We start from the raw sequence: 22,145 nt of genomic DNA on the forward strand, positions 1-22,145 counted from the left end.
ATCTGCTCAAAATATTATCTTTTATGTTGATTTACGAAATTTTTTCATCCTATTTTAGCCTTCCAAATTCCGGACAATTAGGCATATTTCCTCCCGGACGCAGTTTCAACAGTGAAATTCCGGACGTATAGCAACCCTACTTTAGTTTAACAATTCAACATTTAGTCGATGGTGGCAAGTATTTATGACACTGATAAATTATAGATTACCAATCTACACGGTTAGTAATCTAGTGATAAGTTCTCCATGATCCAGACATCGAAATATGTGTTTGCACAAGTCGTCGCGAAATCTTCGACTATAGCTGAGCACACTGAGTTCACGACGCGACGACGACAGGGGAATCACCCTGTCGTACACTATTCTTGCTAAATCATGACCTAGTGCACATTGATCTAACTGAATGTCTTTCCTTCCATCACAACGCCATACTTCCCGTTTACAAATGTTTATTCAAACCAATTAAAATAATGCATGCGCGACACAGAAACACACAGACTGCTTTTCAAGACGCGGCACAGACTTTGTCTTCGCTCATTTACGGCAAGCGGCGTCATCAGTGCGGGTGGTCCGAGCGTCTTTGTCTGCAAGGTTTTGAATCAAGTCACTGACAACTAAAACGAATTGTCAGGGCCAGGCAAAACCGAGTCAAATGGGTTTCGAGTCGAGCATGAATTGTTATGATTCAATATGATTGAGAGACAATTTTACCGAGTACTAAAACCCCATTAACTAAGAGTTATACTATTAACAACAAATATTGTTGTTATACTTTCCAATATAGTAGCCTTGAAATCATAATTGGTCGTATCACAGCATGAAAAACTTGGAACTGACAACCGAAAAAAAAACGCGTCAGTGTGTGGAGCAGAGATCAGATAAATTTTAAAACCTGAAAATGGAAGAGAAAATTTTCAGCTGTTGATACAAATTGGATTTAAAGTAGAATGATAGCGACAGTTTTTCCATATTAGATTAAAATTAAACACTTGGAAATTGAATGGAATGCTGCATTAGCAAGAAATACAACAAAAACCATATTCTTCATATCAAACCAGAGTTCATTCTTATAAAACACGAGAATGGCGAATGTCTGTACACTTGGATTTTGGCTTGTTTCCCACTATACAGTTCTCATTTTGCAGTAATTAGATTAGAATCAAAATTGGAGCACAGAAAACATTTCACAAATTAGATTACCGGCTGACCTAGTTGACAAAGTTTGGCTGCACCACTATCCCCTACCCATTCTCAATTTACCTGGGAGCAGCCCTGATGATGTCATCCACTCTCAAGATCATATCCGCGGCTTCCGACGCGCTCATCATAACTTGACGTTTGACTTGAAACGATTCGGTGATGCCCAGCTCGGCGACATCTCCCACGCAGCCCTGGCTCATGTCTGACAAACAACGAATTGCAGTGAATGGCAACAGAGTTATTTACACCACCAGACTTGTGCAAACTTCCAATCTGGTTAATTGACGGTAAAATGACAACTGGTTTTAGTAGCTCTAGTTCTGGATTTTGAAAAGTGGGTCGTTCTAGTTGCGCAATTTAAAAAAATAGTTACCGAACAACTAGAAAACATGTGTTGTCGTTCAGCAGGAATCCTGTGATGTAATTCTTGCAAACATTGCTTGCTCAGAGTCATCACTACTGACAGTGGCATATACAGAAGATAAGTCATAATAGGTGTCGGAATCCCTCCTAATTCAAACTAGAAACCCTGTCCCTTTGAAATGCAGATTCTGTGTCCAACATTTCTTTGGTCAGTTGCAATTTGCAATTCAGTGATTCATATTATCAGCACTGCCATTTTACTAGAGTTAGTTCTAGTTGCGCGTTTTCAAATGCGAGTAGTTCTAGCCGTGCATTTTTAACGAGTAGTTCTAGTTGTAGCCGCGCATTGTGTAAATCCACCATAAGTCTGAAATTGGAGGGGGGGCGAGCTCGAAGGGGGCCCAAACTTATTTCGTGAATTAACATAAATTACAGAGTATTTTTTTATAATTTATGCAACTTTTAAAAAAACGCGATTTCAAGGTGCCAAATATCATGATTATTGGTACTCTTCCCCCAAGAAAAGAACACGCAAGATTTTGAGAAATGGACATTGTAATATAGTTCAATGTATTTAAAACGTTTCCGTAAAAACCGCACAACCAGTCCTCTCGCCTCACAATCACACTTCCCCTTGATCTAAAGATCACAAGGGGAACCAACACATAACGCAACGATGTAACTTCCAACGTGAAAATCAGGTGAACAATTCTAAAACAGTGTATACATGAAACGGCAAACTTCCCCTTGGTCTGAAAATCGCACGGGAAGCCAAGTCAACGTGATAAGTGTGGAAACGGAAAAAACTGATACGCAGTGTACACATATCAATACATCAAAATGAAAGTTAAATTTCGATATATGCCTGTGATCTATTGACGGGGACGGGGAGTCATTTGGTCCTCGTACCCCCGTGATCTACTGATCACTGAACCAAATTCAAAGCTTTTGAGTGTAACCCCGCAGTGAGCCTACATAAGACTGTCTGGCCAATGGGCTAATTCGGAATAAATTAACACGAGTCGTTTGCTATTAGAAGCACACAAAGTGGATCCCACAACTACAACATACTGGCGTACAAGAAGCGAAAAACTGCGGCGTAGATGTGCCTCAAACGACGGACGAAAGCGATGATAACTGGAATTTGTAGCATACAGAATTCGTACTTGAAGGCTAAAACTTGCAAGGTATATGCAATCATCACAAGGCATAAGCATTACGCGCGAACAAATCGAAATTTAAAAAAATCACTTATTCTTAGTCAGTGGCGGCTCGTGACAATATCGGGTGGTGGGGCAAGGGCTGCGAGCGACTTTTATTAACATGACGTCACAATGGCGTTTTCCAACGTAAAAAAGTAACTTTAATATGATGGTCACATGAATTTCCCGACAACAGTGATTTTAACGTAGGTGCCGCGAGAGGTTTGCCGGTGAGCCGTGACTTCAAGTGTGGTAACAAATGTTTTATTCATTTTTTTAATCAAAGGATTATTTTACATAATGTACGTGAACTAAGAATCGTCCCTATGCCACGAATAAATTATCAGGTCATACTTAGTAGCATGCGTTATGATTTCATGGTATAGTTAGAGATTACGCAAATCGATAGCAGTGGCGGCTCGTGACAATATCGGGTGGTGGGGCAAGGGCCGCAAGCGACTTGTTATCAATATGACGTCACAGTAGCGTTTTTCAACGTTCATGATGGCCACATGAATTTCCCGTAAACAATGATTTTTAACGTAGGTGCCGCGAGAGGTTTGCCGGTGGCGTGACTTGAAGTGCGGTAACAAATGTTTTATTCATTGTTTTTTATTCAAATTATTATTTTACAAAATGTACGCGAACTAAGAATCGTTCCCATGCCACGAATCAATCATCAGGTTATCCTTAGTAGCATGCGTTATGATTTCGTGGTAGAGATTACGCAAGCGCCGAGTAAGACTATACCAAAAATACACAGACCAACTACCTACAAAGAGCAGGTTTGCGCAATAAGTTTCGACTCAACTGAATAGGGCTGTAATGTTTTTTTTAATACGTAAGAAATTCCGACAGCAGTGCGATCGTCAACAGCCACAAAGCTGTGGAATCGTTCGACTGGCATACCAAATTTCGTGAACCGAAAAATCACGACTAGTTGTGACAAACACGTAATGTCAGTTGTTTCGTCAGACTGAATAGATAGAAATTCAGCGTCAACAATCTCGGTAAACAAATGCTGTAGATAGATGTGATATATCGAATCAAGCACATCATTTTGAATAGTCTTTGAGGTACCCTTAGCTACTGTCGCGGTGTCGAGATGTTCGCGCAAAATGCTATCAATGGAAGTCGTGTATTTAATTAGATCCAAAAATACCCCCCTATTGAGAGAGCATTCCTTCTCATCGTGGCCTCGAAGGGGCAATTCATGAACTCCAATAAATTTAATGGCATCAATCACCCGAGAGAGAACATGCCTATTCTTATCTACAAGCTCATTGTGCTTGCAGACTGATACGCGATAACTTTCATTGAGCTGCGACATTACATTTACTCTGCCAAACAATTTATATTTAACTGCACTAGCCATGTGCACTTGGGATTTTTGGTGCGTTTTCAGACGCTCTGACAAATGCTTCAGATCGCGATAACCAATTTTGTTCCAACAAGAGCCACTGCTTCCGGTACCGGCACTGTCGAATAAAAGACAGTAAAAGTAAAACAAGGCGTTTTTATCCTCGCCATAAGTAAGCCATTCATTTTTATCGAAATGCGCTGAAGAAAAGGCACGAGTGCGCTTTCCTCCGGCGTACGATTGGATCAATGGGCAATTTCTAGGCTGATACGGACCTAGTCGCTTTACCTCTAATTTTTGCTCTAAAGGCAGCTGGCTAAACGGCGTACGGAGCAAAGATTCAACACGATTCATGTTCGCACTTGACCTGACTACTTATCTGCAGAAATGGAAATGACTATAAATCGAGAGATTGCGTATGCCTAACTGAAAAGGTCAACGAGTTCGGACACATACGCAATTGTTATCTCATAGATTGGACAAGGAAATGTCATATTGAATCCAAAACATCATTCTGAAGAACTACGGATAGCAGCCTCGGAAATTCGGTCCCGGTACAGCTTGGGAGATTCTGGCCTTGAGGCTGGAGACTGTCACACGACACATACGGCTTAAGGTCTATAGTGTCTATATGTCTGCTGCAAAATCGCCTACGGAAAATATATTACCGAATAAATACGTGGATGAAAGCCGAAAACTTGGTACACTGCTACATGAAATCATCGAGAAGTATAGCCTCACGACCGTTTTCGGTATGGTACACTGTCAAAATTAATACGAACAGATCAACGCCGAATTTTGCGTAATATTTACTGAGGAATCGGCTGATCAAGCGATCAGCTGTTAGCCGCCATCGAAAACGAAACAGCTATCGCGCTTGACAGGGGTTGTAATTGTGAGCAAATGGCCCGAAGGCCACCATTCCACGGTGGAATTGACATTGGAGAATATAAAATAAAACTAAATATTTGAATGCAAACCGAGGATGTTAGTAAACTGTTTCATGATATCATCATCTCATCACCTATCTCAGTATGGAACACAGATACACCGGCTTTTGCGTGAAATCCGCAATGCGTTAGGTAGGCTAAGTGTCAGATCAGCGCACATCTCTACCATACTCGAACTTAATAACGAAATTGCTGCCCTAATCATTGAGTGTCAACCTTGAGACTTGGCACAGCGTTCGATACTAAAATCAAGACATACCATGTAAAAGTTCATGACGGATCTAGCTAAGGAGCATCGTTAAAATCAATGGAGACCAATACCGGCTTTGCGTGAAATATGTTTGCGATACATGACCGATCAGCACACACTCGACTTTGGAAACGGAATTACTACCCTAAACTTTGAGTAGAAACCCTGAAACTTAGGACAGTGTTAAATACAACCATCACGACATGACATACAAAGTTTCAAGAATTATCATGTTGTGAAACACCATCAAAATCGACCTGTACCAGCAACGGTCGACTCAACGCATATCACGGTATCCGAGTTCAGATATAGATACGATTGTTACATCACACCATAGGGGCGAGCAAGCATATTTGCCCCGGTTGCTCGGCCATTTTACGGATAGGAGAGAGTAAAGCAACGTTTCTTAAGTGTGCGCAGCTTTGAGAGAATAGATAGTGAAAGCTTGTTATGAGCGCTACCGGGGCAAGCCCCGGCTAGGCATTCACAAAGCGAAAACAGAGAAGAGAATTCGATTTTCGCGGAGACTTCGCTATGTATGGGCATTTGCCAGCGAAAGCACAAGAAGAACGCGGGTTTCGCTGTGATCTCGATATATATTGAGCGCTGTGCGTCTATCAATGGTTAAATTGTTATTGAACAGAATTTTAGGTGGGGCAATGCCCCAGTTGCCTTATAGGACGAGCCGCCACTGCATGATAATGTGGCCCGCGGCTCCAGTCTGCCGAGATTCCCCACTACTTGCTTACTACGTCACAGTTTAGCGACTGTTATTTTATACGTGTATGCGCAGCGCAGCGTTGCGAGAGTGGAGCTTACGCGTAAGTTCGTCGAAGCGAGAATACTTGCATTATCGGCACTTACGACGCACTCAACTCTAATGTCGTCTGTGGTAATCATGATTTTGTCGACTGCAATGGTCATTTACACCAGGCTGATATTTCATATTTTTGATTCCGTAACCGCTGACTTGTAGCACGGCACACTTCTAGGCTTTTGTAAGGCACCGCTTCTGCCAGGGGTCGCCAACACAAAACGGGTCGCAGGCCCCTTTTCAAATTTCGCAGAGGACGCGGGCCGCATGAATTCAATATCGACATTAATTAGGCCACACAGTTGAACAACGACGCTATCTCGTCACCTTCTCAGCTCTAATGAATCTTGGTAAATTAGGGTTACCGGGCTTATGGAACGCCTTAAAACAGTGGTTCCCAAACTTTTTCGGTGTGAGGGCCAAATTTAGAATCTCAGAGTACGGTCGGGGCCGCACGAATACTACGGCTATGAAACGGACCCAAACAGTCATCATGGCTATTTCGGAGTAGTTTTATTACCCTGGCGAGATTTCAAATCTGTACACTGTTTACCGCTACTTATCTGCTGCATTGGATGTCCGTTGAGTGAATCAGCTTTTCTCGCCTAAACGCGCGAAGCGCGAGAAATTTCTTTAGTCTCATGACTGAATCGGTCAATATGATTGGGAATTGCATGTATTGCTATCAATTTTCATCCTGTCTCTGTTCACGTAATCTGATTTACCGGTAGAGCTGAGTGAGGTGTGTTTGAAAAGGTATAGGCCGCCTCAATAGTAATTAAACATCTCCGGCGGTATACCCGTTATCAGCAACGTAACTGCACTTCGTCAGGACCCCGGGCTCCCATAGGGTGATAACCTGACCCCGCATCACGTTGTTCGCTTTTGCCACAAAATTAAACTGTTTAGTGAGACAGCGCGACGCGCGAATATTTCGATAATTCATGATAAAATCGGTGAATAAGATCGGGAATTGCATTGTTGTCCTCTTTGCCCACGTAATCAGATTTACCGGTAGAGCTGAGTGAGAGGTGTCTTTGAAACTGCTGACCCCGTAAAATTAAACATCTTCGGGCGGGCGGACCCCTAGGTACGACTTCTTTACGTGGTGTTATTTCGTGACCTCCTGTCTGCTATCAAAAAATGTAGAATTGCCCAAACCTACTAAACTGAAAGATCACGCGATTTCAGATTGGCATTTCTTCACTGGCATATAATTTTCTTTCCTGCGGGCTGGTATTTGTCTTGTGAGGTACAGATTGCCAAGACAAGAACATTCGGCGCCAGTCATTTAAACGCCTATATGGACAATTAAACATATATGTATTTTGTTTATATAATGAAGTTTTTGGTATTTCGAAGTTTTTCGTCAGCATAAAAGCAGTCCTTTACGGCCAAGGCTTTCTCGCCGCCGATCGTTGTGACACACTTCTTGGAGTCACATGTTACATGGCCTGAAACTTTATATGTCTTGGTGCGTTGTGTTGCGGTCATGGCCAACGCTGATATACCCATTTCTATAAATCTTGCGTATTTTTTCTTGGGGAAGAGTACCCAATAATCAAGATATGTGGCGAATCGAAATCGCAAATAGCGCGAACATTTTTGAAAAAGTTGCATAAATTATCAAAAAATACTCTGTAATTTATGCTAATTCACGAAATAATTTAGGGCCCCCTTCGAGCTCGGCCCCCTCAATTGGGGGGTTTGGGGTGCGGCAGTTACGGCCCTGACTATAGGACTACCAATTATACTGCTTTTAGCCTGCTAAGCAGTATGCATCTCGGCGTATTCAACCGTGAGTCACGTGTTGCACATCTAGTTATCATAGGGGTTACCATACGTCCTCTTTTAAGATGATTTGTCCTCTTTTTTGATTTTTTTTAAGTGTTCTCGGATGACGCCCAAATGTCTTCTTTTTTGAGATTTTGTCTTCTCTTTTGAGGTTTTTGGTAACATATAGGGCCAAATTCGACTGATATACATTAAGTCAGCACTGTAGGAACGCTACGGCGGCTATTTCGGGAGCTTGACAGGAAAGTTGACCTTTTTGCGGTCAACCACCTGTTAATGTGAAAGAAAAACTGTATTTTCCGGGAGTTGAGCCTCTTTTTCTTTTTTAGTCAAGCGACCACGAAGTGGGAAAAATATACCCTTTTTTCAGGATTTTCCTCCGGTTTTGAAAGTTATCAATACCTATTTATATCTGTAGCTACTGCTCGTTCAACTGGAAATTTAGGGCACATTGCATTGAAACAGCAGCGACGTAACGTTAGCAGTCTATACTCACAACTTTGTTCAATTCTATAATTAAAAACTACAGAGGCCAAGCCGAGCAAGAGTATTTTATAAATATAAATTTTATTTATAATCATAACTCGATTTCTTAATATATTTTTGGGGCCGCAAGAAGGCTATCTGGGGGCCGCACTTGGGAATCACTGCCTTAAAATCTTAATGAGGGATTGCGCCGTGTGTTGATTGATCAGAGAGAATCAGACATGGCGGCGTCTGTATGACAATATTATTCTCAAATCCACATTGTCTTCGCCATTATCGGCGAGAAATGGCTTTGAAGTGACATTGCTGTCGTAAAAATACATTCATTAAATACGATTTATTCCTTGTATATGTGGATAAATGGGCGTAAATGGGCGAATAATGTATCGATTCAGCAATCCGGCCCGCCAAGCACTTAATTTTCCTATATCCGGCCCGCCGACTGGAGAAGTTTCCCGCCCCTGCTCTAAGCAGTGGTTCTAAAACTGGAGGGCGTGAAAGAACCCGAAGGGGGATGCGAAACTGCCGTCAGCTGAACTTGTTTCTCGCTCTGCGCGATTTACCTGCAGTTCATATAGTTATTGCTCTGTGTATAGTCCGAATTTCGTATTTCAGAATCTTCCCATCAAACTATTCGTTGGGATCGCTGTCATGTTGGTTGCATTTAGTGATATGGCGATAAGGGGGCGGGAAATTTTTCACTTTTATGAAGGGGGCGTTTTAAAAAAAAGTTACAGACCCACTGCTCTATTGCAGTGCTCTTCAACCGGGGTTGTCGTACACCCTAGGGTGTACCAGAATTTGCAAAGGATGTACCACTCGGATGGGGTGTACAGGGGTGTACAAGATCCGAATTACAATGAGCCGATGGCTAGCCATCACAAAGGCAGGTTTTTGGACCTGTACAGTAGGGTTGTTCAGAATTGATCGACTTTCAAAATGTCGTGGTTTTCAGTCCGATTCCCATGCCTTATACCATAAAAACATATTCTAGGTACTTTTTTTCGTAATTTATCCCTTGCATCCGTGTGCACATTGAGCTGGAAGAATATCGGCTAAAAATAGGGGATTCCCCTAAAATTTTAGTATCGCTATTCGGACTAGGCTAGTAAAACGTCATATATAAGCTGGTTTTATGTAGCTATTGGGGTTGAGTGCTACATAACCACACTATAGAAATTATTGTAAGTTCAGGACACCATTTTCATGTCCCACACTGCCTTAGAACTCCTCAAAACTGCCTAAGACTGATAGTCATTTTGTTGGATCACCTATCCTACACTCCTCAACCCTACCCGAGATTGTTCATCAATTGCCAGGATCACCACGTGCAAGAATACAACTGTAAATGTATCATTCACTCACAGCCACATTATAAACATCACATTGTTCAAAGGAAACGAAACAAAAAGGCAAAGAAACAGATCAACTTGGCACATTGCATTGCACTGGGATGCAAAGCTCACTAGAAGTCGTTTGGGAGGGAAATTTGAGGCCTTGGCAATGCTGGCATAGTCTGCGTATTCCAACGCATTTGAGAAAGGCAAACTTCTTGGCAATCGAACTCTGGAGAGTGCTACAGGAAAAGCACAGGCTGATCTGTCATTTGAACTGCTGGAATTATAATTTATAAAATAATGTCAGAGCTCTTGTGTTTGACACAACACCCTCAAACAATGGAAAAAATAAAGGTGCGGTTCTTTCACTTGAAGAACTGATAAACAGGAAATTTTTCTACTTTCTACTTCTGCTTGTCGCCATCATATTTATGAACTAGTCATCCGGGGAGGTCTGGAAGTGAAGTGTGTTTGGATCTGCGACCACAGGCCCTGAAAACTCAGATTTTGATATTTTCCAAGAAGTGGAAAGATATTGATCAATTAAGAAGCTCTAAAACACTTCCGTTTGATGAATGCAGCTGGTTGACGATCAAAGCTGATGAAGCTAAGCAAGAAATAATTCCACTGATGAAGCCATATAATGGAAAGCAGAAAGAAGTCTTGATAATAAATGACTACAGAGCAGTGTTGGGATCAAGTCACTACCTTCGAGTCATGAGTCATTTCGAGTCATTGCACATTTTGACTCGAGTCAAGTCAAGTCAATCGATTTTCGAAGGTGACTCGAGTCAAGTCAAGTCACGAGTCAAGTCACATTTCAAGTCAAGTTGCCTTTTCGAATGCCTACGCCATTGCATTTTGCTAGCTGTCTGAAATCCTGATTAACTGGTCATTGATTTTGAACCGATGAACGAATATGAAGTTAAATATACACGTAAGACGGCGCTGTATCGCTTACATATACGTAGAAATGCTAAACTGCGCAATTATACTGGCATAGCCTCAGTTTATAGTTACCAGCCAATATAGAGAATAAAGAAACGAATTGATAAGATACAATACATTATTCATTTACAAATGGATATGATACAATTCGAGCCTGCGCCAATGGTCGAGGACTAGGCTATATAGCCTAAACTATCTTCAAATTTAATTTCAATTAAGAGGTTTGGTTCAGGTACAGAGAACAGTAGTATACATTTTTCTCTTAAAATACTTTACTATACTAGTTTACGACAGCGTAAGCTGTAAGCTTCGATAACTTTGTAAGCGGTCAATTTATTTGTGAGAGAACAATAGAGGCTCAGTAAAACGCACGATCATTGTGAATGATTGGTCGCTCTCACGGGTTACACCAGCGTTTCGCGAACAATCCGATTGCAAGATACAGTGATTTTTATCGACATCGATTGCTTGATGACTTGAAATTGACTCGTGAATTTTGCTTCGAGTCACGAGTCAATCCACATTTCTGTTGCGAAGCTTTAATTGCTTATGACCTGTGAACTCTCATTTCGTATTTCTGTTCCTCTCATTTGGTGATTGGGTCAATGATTATTTGATTGTTGGGTTAAGACGTAGTGTATAAATGCGTTTGTGTGTTAGCTAGTGCTTGCTGTTAATTTGCCTGTGTTGTCTACGCTGAATGCTACTAGCTGCTGTAAGAACAGATTATCTGCTTCTGTAAAATAAATTTAATTCGATTGAAGATATATCTCAAGCCTCGACGGATCAGGTCAAGATAGATCGTTCATAAAAGGTTATGCGCCCTAGTTAATCTCGTGTCTACAGCCACAATGTCAGCAATTTCAAGCCTAGATAAACTGAAATGCGGTAAAAACAGTAATTGGACGTCGTGGAAAGTCCAAGTGAAAGGCCTCCTCATGGCGAATGAGTTGTGGAATAGTGTTATGGGCAATGACACCGCAGAAGGAGCTGCCTCTAGAAAAATGAAAGCCGCTGGAATTCTACTCTGTAACTTGAGTGGATCGGTGTTACCAACGATACCTGAAGATCACCATGATGATCCCAAGGAAATTTGGAATGACTTGAAAGCGAAGTTTGAACCACAGAATGCTACGCTTTATCTCACATTGAAGATGGAGATCGATATGTTGCCGACATTCACGGAAAAGAACGTCCTTGAGAAAATTGAGGAATGTCAAATGCTATTTCAAAGGATGGCGAGCTTGGGTCGTGCCGTTGCCGAGACCGACCAAGTTTTCGAAGTGATCAAGCACTTGCCTCCTAGTCTTGATGTAACTCGAAGCTATATTCTGAATGAGATACAGAACAAGCCGAGATTTTCGTTGAATGATTTGTTACTGCGCGTACAAACTGATCTATCGATTCGACCGAAAGAATCTGTACAGGCGTACCACGCAAGAAACAATGCAAGACGAAAGAGTGGAAAACCGAAATTTAATGGAAATTGTGATCATTGCGGAAAGTATGGTCATAAGATGTCAGACTGTTGGAATCGTCCTGAAAATAATGAAGAACGTGAAGAAAAACGCGTGTCTTGTGAACGTGGAAAAGGAAGTGAATTCAGGAAACACCGAGAAAGTAGACAACGTCAAAGTGCTAACTATGTCGACGACGAAAACGGCAATAGTCGCGCACGAGCATCTCGTACTAAGAAATCATCGAAGCATGCGATGTTTTATTCATCTGACGTCGTACCTTCCAAGTATCTTGGATCGAAGAATTACATGCCACGTGTTGAATCAATCTCTAGAGTCAAAAGACATTACTTGCTTCACACGTCAGCATTTTTGTCTCGAAATCGACAATATGTGATATGTGATAGTGGTGCAACTAGTCACATGAGTTGCAGGAGAGAATTGTTTATCGACATGAAGCATTGCCACGAAGAAATTGAATTAGGCGATGGAAACCTGATTTACTCTAAAGGAATCGGAGCTCTTCGAATAATTATCTTCCGAGATGGCGAAGAATATGGCATTGCAGATTTGCAGAATGCTCTTTATGTGCCGGACCTATCGACAACGTTATTCTCGATTCGAGCTGCTGTTTCCAGGCATCAGTATGAAGTTACTTTCAACTCGAAGAAGCTTCGAATTCTGGATCGATACGAGGGTCATATTGTTGCAACTGGATCACTGAAAAATGGTCTCTACATGTTAGATTATCGACCTTGTAACAAAGAAGAAATGAAGATACCGTTGGAAACCAATGAGAACAGCGGAATTCAGGATCTTTCTGCTGATGATCATGACGAATTGAATCGTGATATCAATTGTTTTCGTACTGGTGCAACTCGTACAGACACTGGAGAATCTGACACCGATGATGCAGAGCTAGATCGAAAAGACTCTCAAATCATGCGATGTGCAGAAGGAGTTTCATCCGGACATCCTGTTAATGATGATGAACAAAACGAAAAGTGCTTTGGTGGTACCGCATCAGCTGATGTATGGCATCAACGTTTTGGTCACATTGGCGAGGAAAATCTTCGTAAAATGGTTGCGAAGAATATGGTTAACGACTTGAAGTTTAACGAGTCGAAGAACATGAAGTTTTGTGAACCGTGTGCTTTGGGGAAATCCACGAAGTTAGCATTCCCGAAACGATCTGAACGCCGTGCAACGAGGACGTTGGAATTGATTCACTCAGATGTTTGTGGACCCATTTCACCAGAGTCACACGGTGGTTCAAGATACTTTCTAACGTTTACTGACGATTACAGTCGAATGTCGTGGGTGATACCTCTTAAACGGAAGTCCGATGTGTTCGCCGAACTGAAATTCTTCGTTTTAAACCAAGAAAAATTTCGCCGTCAGTCAGTTGGATGTATACGCACGGACAATGGCGGAGAATACGTGAGCAACGAATGCGAATCGTGGTTGAAAGAAAAAGGCATCCGACATGAGAAGTCTGTACGGTCATGTCCTTCGCAAAATGGAGTTGCAGAACGCTTGAACCGAGTTCTCTGTGAGAGAGCTTCTGCGATGCTTCACGGTGCAAAATTACCTGGTTTCTTGTGGGCGGAAGCAATAATGACAGCCGCTTATCTGAAGAACAGAAGTCCAACCATTGCTCTCAACAGCAAAACTCCATTTGAAGCTTATCATGGGACTAGGGCTGGGCACAATGATTCGAGTACTCGAATCTGAATCGAGTATTAACTTTAATGATTCGAGTCGAGTAGTAAAAGACGATTTTTTCGAGTACTGAAAGTATACGCTCCTCGCAACTTAAAATTAATTTACTAACGAGAATTATAGTTTTGATACTATTTTCCAATGAGGAAACCTTGAAACCTTGATTGGCCGTGTCGCAGCATAAGAGACATAGTACAAAGCTACGAACGTTACTGGAAATAATACATTTCCGAAATCATGATCATCCCATAACATCGCCAAGAAGTGTAATGAAATCGGTATAGTAGAAAAAATACCAAAACATCTTTAAAGTGACGGATAACAGGCATTATGTTTTTCGTGGTGGCATAAAAGGTACATATTTGAACTTTGACATAGTATATTCTGTTGTGACGTCATAATGAGAGATACTCGAATACTCGACTCGACTCGAAGCATTTTACGTGATTCAGAATCGAATCACTCGGGTACTCGATTTTGCCCAGCCCTACATGGGACTAAGCCGAATGTAAGACACTTGAGAATATTTGGATGTAAAGCCTATGCCTTAATAGAAAAAAGTGAAAGGAAGAAAAAGCTTGATCCGAAAGCTGAAGTGTGCAATTTAATCGGCTATGATTTATTATCCAAAGGTTACCGTCTGTGGTCTGAAGACAGAAAAGAAGTTCTGATTCGGCGACACGTGAAATTTGATGAATCCCGATTTGGCCAGGAAGGAGAATCGACTGAAGTTCAGCCTGAGTGTCCTACATCGTCATTCATCTATCCTTCATTAAACAGTGACGAACAGCAATCAGCGGATAACCGATTGGTAGAAACGCCGACGAATGAACAAGTGGAAGGAGTGCGTCGATCAACGCGACGGAATGCAGGGAATCCTCCACCAAGACTTGCTTACAATGAGAATTTCGAGCAAATTGAAGACACGGAAGTGCTGACTTATGCGATACCCGCAGCAGTTCATCAGTTGAATGAACCGAAAAACTTGAAAGAAGCCTTCCAGTCAGAGCACTCTGATATGTGGAAAGACGCTGCAAATGAAGAAATTGCATCGATGAAAGATTTAAAAGTATGGGATCTCGTTAATATTCCACCAGATGCGAAGGTTTTGGGGAATAAATGGGTTCTCAAGTATAAATATGACGAAAATGGAAACGTCACGCGCGCCAAAGCAAGACTTGTAGCACTTGGAAATACCCAGAGATACGGAAAAGACTACGAACAAACCTTTTCGCCTGTGGTTCATGCAAGTTCATTTCGAGCGTATGTTGCATTGGCAGTCGACGAAAATATGGAAATACATCAGATGGACGTCAAAACCGCTTTTTTACATGGTAGATTGGACGAGACCATCTATATGAAACAGCCCGAAGGCTTCGTACAGAAAGGACAAGCGGATAAGGTGTGTCTCCTGAGAAAGTCCATATATGGTTTGAAGCAATCACCGCGATGCTGGAATCAAGCTCTACACGAGGAATTGATTAAGGTGGGCTTTAAACAAACGAAATCTGATCCTTGTATTTACAGTGGCGTTTACGACGAAGGAGTCGTACAGTTGGCAGTTTACGTTGACGATATACTCTTAGCGGGGAAAACGAAGAAGGTCATAGAGAAGACGAAGTCTACTTTGCAAAAGATATTTAATGTCAAAGATATGGGTATGTTACACCATTTTCTTGGTATGCGTGTCAAGCAGACAGATGATTGTATTTGGATCGGACAAGATTGTTATGCAAAAAGTGTGCTGGAACGATTCGGAATGTCCGAGAGTAAGCCTGTGTCTACTCCAATGGATTCGGGAGCAGTGCTGGAGAAAGCGAAACCGACAGACAAAAGGTTTGATTCGTCGACATATCAAGCTGCAGTTGGGAGTCTACTTTATCTGGCGATGTATACTCGACCCGACATTGCGTTCGCAGTTGCTAAACTAGCACAATACAACAGTGATCCAACCGTATATCATTGGCAAATGATTAAACATTTATTGCGTTACATTCGAGGAACTATTGATTACGGTATAACTTATAAGAGTGGTGTCAACACTGTTACAGTTTTTGCAGACGCTGATTTCGGTGGTGACCGTGATGACAGGAAATCGACCTCGGGGTACATTATCTTGATGGGAAGTGCTCCAATTTGTTGGAGATCAAAGAAACAATCAGTAACGGCGCAGTCCACAGCTGAAGCAGAATTTATCGCACTGAATCTCACCGCTCGTGAGACCGCATGGCTTCGTCAGTTATTTGAGGAGATGGGAAAAAGCGTCAAAGTGCCGATCACCATCTTTGAAGACAACCAAAGCGCGATCGCGATGTGCCGAAACCCGGTTAACCACCAAGCAACGAAACATATAGCCGTGAAATTTGGATATATCCGAGACGAGCTCGATGCGAACAGGATTGACATCGAGTACGTCCCGACTGAGAAGCAGCTTGCCGACATATTTACAAAGCCGCTACGTCGACAGTCTTTCTGCAATTTGAGGGAGCAAATTGGAATTTCTCGTATTCCTGAATGAGAGATGCTGCATGTCATAAGAGAAGGAATGTTGCGAAGCTTTAATTGCTTATGACCTGTGAACTCTCATTTCGTATTTCTGTTCCTCTCATTTGGTGATTGGGTCAATGATTATTTGATTGTTGGGTTAAGACGTAGTGTATAAATGCGTTTGTGTGTTAGCTAGTGCTTGCTGTTAATTTGCCTGTGTTGTCTACGCTGGATGCTACTAGCTGCTGTAAGAACAGATTATCTGCTTCTGTAAAATAAATTTAATTCGATTGAAGATATATCTCAAGCCTCGACGGATCTGGTCAAGATAGATCGTTCATCAATTTCTGATACGCCGAGTCAAGTCAAGTCAAGTCATTTTAACAAAGTGACTCGAGTCAAGTCAAGTCATACGAAAAAGGTGACTCGAGTCAAGTCATGACTCGAGTCATCCCAACACTGCTACAGAGAATGTGCAACAGGTACCTTGGCGATTGTAGCTGCTCAATATATTGTTTATCGTTTTCGCAAGCCTGGTGCTACTAATAGCACTGGATGGATGAGTCAAGTACTGTCAAAAATGTACTGTCAAAAATGTTCATGGGGAGAGAGCAAATGGGCTTTTCTGAAGAGTTCATTAGAAAGTTGCCCTGTTTTATGTCCCAGCTTGATTGAAATCTGGTAATGCATGTGACGCACAGTATATTGATCTCAAACTCCTTCATGGCATGACAGACTTTTCATTGTGCGATTTCACAGTTGCTGATGTGGCATATAAAAAGATGCGAGAACATCATTGGCATCTCACCGAGGAAACGGTGGTATCAACAATGTTCTCGGCTAAACCAAAGATTCCTGACAAAGTGAAGGAAGCGATGGCTGCTAAATTGCTGCAAATGCCAATCCTTGAACAATTTCGCAGAGGTAGGCTATACCTCTGAGTCTAATCTCTGACTCTGTCTCTGAGTCAATGAGTATGGTTATTTAATTGAACCGGAATCATGGTTTCTATTCAATGCTATACATGTTGAACATGATTGGTTTAGTCTTCCAGTTTCGGAATGGCATACTGATTCGCATTTCGTGACTGCTCAAAAATGTGTGAGTAGCGTTGAAATAGTGAACGGCGCAGCAGAGCGTTTGGTGAAATTGAATACCGACTTTGATGCTTTCAAAACAGATGACAAAGAACAGCGAGCGAGCCTCTTACGAGCCGTGGAAGATAACGGGAACAGATATGCCGATTTCTCTAAAGCAACCATTTCATCCGGACCTGATTTAAGTAGTATTTGCCAAGTTGATCTGTTTCTTTGCCTTTTTGTTTCGTTTCCTTTGAACAATGTGATGTTTATAATGTGGCTATGAGTGAATGATACATTTACAGTTGTATTATTGCACGTGGTGATCCCGGCAATTGATGAACAATCTCGGGTAGGGTTAAGAAGTGTAGGATAGGTGATCCAACAAAATAACTATCAGTCTTAGGCAGTTTTGAGGAGTTCTAAGGCAGTGTGGGACATGAAAATGGTGTCCTGAACTGGCAATACTTTCTACAGTGAGGTTATGTAGCACTCCAACCGCAATAGCTACATAAAACCCGCTTATATATGACGTTTTACTAGCCTAGTCCGAATAGCGACACTCAAATTTCAGGGGAGTCCCCTATTTTTAGCCGATATTCTTCCAGCTCAATGTGCACACGGATGCAAGGGATGAATTACGAAAAAAAGTACCTAGAATATGTTTTTATGGAATAAGGCATGGGAATCGGACTGAAAACCACGACATTTTGAAAGTCGATCAATTCTGAACAACCCTACTGTACAGGCTGACGCACAGGTTAATGAGCAATAGCCTATGGTACGATGTTATCTCAAGTGTAATACTATAGAAATTAAACATGGAACGGCAACGACCGATTTTGCAGCTTCGTTCCGCTTCGCCGAGGCTGGAGTGGAGAGTGGATTTGCGTAAGCGACTGTAGGATTTCTGGCAATCCAAAAGCTATCTTCCCGAGCACAGAAATTATTGAATATGGTCTTGATCGAAAGCCACTGTTGCACCGATTCCGAAAATATAAATTAGAATAATGATCAGGCACTGATCCACCTAGAATCCGTCCTCCAAGTCGAAATATCGGCATTGTTCGAACAATCAGAGAGTCGCAACGGGTCATTGTTATGGTCATTGTGTTGCGGTTACCCGATTGTTCTGAGCAATGCCGATATTTCAGACTTGGAGGACAGATTGTAGGTGGATCAGTGCCTGATCATAATTTAAATTTATATTTTCGGAATCGGTGCAACAGTAGCTTTCGATCAAGACCAGATTCAATAATTTCTGCGCTCGGGAAGATAGCTTTTGGATTGCCAGAAATCCTACAGTCGCTTACGCAAAACAATTCTCCTCTCCAGCCTCTGCGAAGCGGAACGAAGCTGCAAAATCGGTCGTTGCCGTTCCATGTTTAATTTCTATAGTAATACTGTACACCGCTTGATTGTGATGTCATAAGCAAATATTTCTCCTATTCATTTAGCCGTCGGCAACAGACCAATGGTACCGTTTGGTGTTGGAAAGTATGCAGTTAACAAACATGTGTTCAGCTAGTTATTTGTCTTTTAGTGATTTTTGAGGGAACCGCCGCGATAGCTCAGACTTGTTGAATCGGTACTTCCAACCGACGTTAATAAATACCGCAATGCACATAAATGAAGTGACGTAGCCAGCCAGGGTCGAAACAGCTTCCTTGTTGAAATCGAAACCCTTTTGTTTTAAAATGCCGATTTTATATCCAATATTTCGCCATACATAATTTGCAATTTAGTATTTTGTTATTAGTGATGCAAATTAGCGAAAAATGGACTGTGTATAGCGGCGTACGATCTGAGGTTACTGACATCTCTTGCAGCCCAAGTGCTACTATCGACTGTGTGTGGTGTGGGGCAGGCCTGATACGTAGTAGGCTTGTGCGCCTGCTATCATCGCTGATCTGAATTACCGCTTCTGCAGCAGTAACTTTACCTACTCTCTCGCCAATACTGTTACATTAAGGTTGATTATCGTTCTTAATGTCATGCTGTTTTTGGGTTGACACGAAATAAATTCCAATTTGCGTGGCGGGCGGCTCAACTGGCTGCGAATAGACTCTGTGACAAAATACTATCTTATTCAAATCCAAATTTTTGACGGCAATAACTCCGCTTCTACTCGTTGGAATTGAACCAAATTTGAAGAACATCGTTTTTATAGACAACCTAATACTTTCATGGGTGAACAGAAAAATTTCAAATTTTTCGGTACTTATTTTATATAATAAATAGAAACTTTCTTCTCCCGTAGCAATGCGGCTACTGGTTGGAATTGAACCAAATTTGGCGTGTAGGCTTAAATTAGGTAACCTAACAATTTTATCAAGTAGCCAGTACGATTTGAGAAAAAAAGTCATTTTTGAAGACCCCTGATGAACAGGGGTGTACGAGTTTCGAGCAAACGTTAAAAGGGTGTACCACGTCGAAAAAGGTTGAAGAGCACTGCTCTATTGTAAATGATAATCTAATTTCTGATTTTCCTGATAATGCTACAGGATAGCTGTATAATGTGAGACGAGCCAAGTTCGGTGTTCAGGAATGAAAATAAACTATGGTTTTACGTGAACTGAATGAGAACCTACTGTGATTTCCTATTTCAGTATATCTAATTCTAATCCAATTTCGAACAAAACTCTGTAGCTGAAGATGGTTGATTATCGAATTTGTCAATCCTGAAAATTTGCTTTCTCTCAATCTCATTGTACTTATGAAGGTGCGTCTGAGGGCTGCAGTAGCGAAGCCGCTATAATCGGCACCAGTTCAGCGAGTGACTTCATTGCGGGAGATGTCGTAACGACTGATAAACCGGTCGTTGTGTAGAAAACTCAGAGTCGGCAGTGAGAGACGTGCGTAAAAGATTTGCTTGCTTTATAAGTAAACGCGGAAAGTGTTCGGGTGAGCGAGCTGTGTTAGAATCTGGAAGGAGCTTAGGCCATCTGTTTGCATCGATTTTTCGAATTATCATTCCCGTGACGCGATATTTGTTTGATATATTATATGGAACTCTACTAGTTGCTGACATCTGCCCTTGGCGAGTATCAGCTGAAATACTGGATTTATTTCGATATGAATGCATCATTAAAATGGATAACGTTGCTTTACAGGTGCGATTCTAGAATCTGATATCTGAGGATGCAGACGGATATGTTTCGACTAAAATTGTGACCCTTCCTCGTCTTCAAAAATATACAATATATACGTTCACGTGTTCAATTATCTAATGATTTGTATTATTGCACCGTGCCTCGTGTGTTCTGATACTGGCAGTGATGTTTGTGTTGCGACCAGGTATCGCAGTATGAGGACAGTCTCGAAAAGGAGAAAATGTGTGTAGTACACGCGCGTCGGTTGTTCCGGTTCAGTGAGCTAAAGGCTAACCTTGTCGTCGATACCCGAATGCCATCGGCCGGAGTATCGACCACGTAGACCAGGGGCGTGCGACTTGTCGGGCCGGCAGGGTTGTAACCAAGTCACATGGTTCCGAGTCACGAGTCAATCTTACTTTGGTGGTTTTGACTCGAGTCAAGTCGAGTCATTTTCAATTCATCACCGACTCGAGTCCGAGTCCAAGTCACCGTTTAAAGGGTCAAGTCCGAGTCATAGTGTTATGACTCGAGTCGAGTCCAAGTCACAGTATTGAAGTCATGTTCAGCTCATGTTTTCAATCCTGCTTGGGTGATATCGAATTCCTAGCTTGCCAAACATGCTCATTTTGTCCCTATCAGAGTTTTGGCTACTTCTTCCGGCTACATCTTAAAATTGTTGGATTGCCTAAAAAAATCAAATTTGGCTCAATTCCAACCAGTAAAAAGCAATGCTGTGAAAGAAAATTTTAGATTAATTACAAATAGAGATTTTCGAATTTTACCGGCTATCTCATGATATTGTTACATTGTGTGAAAATATGATTCATAGCAAATTCCAACTAGAAGAAATAAAGTTATTAGAGTAGAATATTTTGGATATGAAAAAATAGTCGGCTTACTACTAGTATGTAATTATATTATATGAAAGAATTTCTCACTAAAAATACTTCATTTATTTTCAAATCCAAAATTTTCTCCTATCATATCATTGATTCTACTTTTTAAAATTGAGCCAGATTAAATGTCCTTTTTATGCAACGTAACAATTTCATCAAGTAGCCACCGAGTAAAATAAAAAAGAAGTTACTTTTGAACAGTGCTATTCTACAAACATCACGCAGCATTAGCCATTCATTATTACTCACGTGTACAATGCACATACCTAACAAAACCTCAAATTGACAGAGGGTATTGTGTGTTTTCACAGACAGCAGATCACATCAATGATGATGAGTTACACTGCAAAAATACCAAAGTGGAAAGGAGATCCTCAGATATAATAGAGCGGCATGGCCTTAGAATAAATCCACCTCTACTGAATACACGTTCCACTGGTGCACTAGATGCAGGAATTGATAAGCATTTTTGAACCACACCGAAGAGCATAGGATACTCATTCTTTCGAGTCGCCCAAAAATGCAAAGAATCATCGCTTTCAAATCTACACATGAGCTTATCAGTCTCTTATCAGATCCATAAGCTAATGGAAAGCAAATTTCGGATCGAACACGCATGATGTGAAGAAGATGTTTTCACCAAACGGTTTGGGATTACCGATAGGCCAATCCAAAGACTCATCAGTTGTGATCATGTTCACATTT

At 41.5% G+C, this 22,145-nt stretch overlaps 2 protein-coding genes and 1 long non-coding RNA gene across 3 annotated transcripts in view; 1 reads left to right on the top strand and 2 right to left on the bottom strand.

Annotated features, from left to right (window-relative positions):
• LOC145444422 (uncharacterized) overlaps nucleotides 1-10,620 on the top strand; it is a 153,812-nt gene extending 143,192 nt beyond the window's left edge. Inside the window, exon 2 of the long non-coding RNA XR_013916672.1 lies at nucleotides 10,538-10,620. This is a non-coding gene — a long non-coding RNA (uncharacterized LOC145444422). The remainder of the gene's footprint in view (nucleotides 1-10,537) is intronic.
• The window catches only part of LOC145444408 (uncharacterized), a 69,736-nt gene that overhangs the window by 32,780 nt on the left and 14,811 nt on the right, over nucleotides 1-22,145 (bottom strand). The window lies entirely within an intron of this gene.
• LOC145444315 (T-complex protein 1 subunit beta-like) lies at nucleotides 433-1,916 on the bottom strand. The gene is made up of 2 exons (XM_080322259.1): nucleotides 1,261-1,916; nucleotides 433-584 (listed from the first exon to the last, which is right to left on the bottom strand). The coding sequence occupies exons 1-2, from the start codon at nucleotides 1,398-1,400 to the stop codon at nucleotides 557-559; spliced, it is 168 nt and encodes a 55-aa protein (XP_080178385.1). The 5' UTR covers nucleotides 1,401-1,916; the 3' UTR covers nucleotides 433-556.

This window comes from Botryllus schlosseri, chromosome 8 (assembly GCF_051294905.1).
Source record: "Botryllus schlosseri isolate E-star chromosome 8, Bs_hap1, whole genome shotgun sequence".
NCBI classification, from domain to species: Eukaryota; Metazoa; Chordata; class Ascidiacea; order Stolidobranchia; family Styelidae; genus Botryllus; species Botryllus schlosseri.

Coding starts and splice junctions, on each gene's coding strand:
- LOC145444315 (XM_080322259.1), bottom strand. CDS start 1,400: ATGAGCCAGGGCTGCGTGGGAGATGTCGCCGAGCTGGGCATCACCGAA. Junction 585..1,260: donor ATCATCAGGGCTGCTCCCAG/GTAAATTGAGAA, acceptor AAAACCTTGCAG/ACAAAGACGCTCGGACCACC.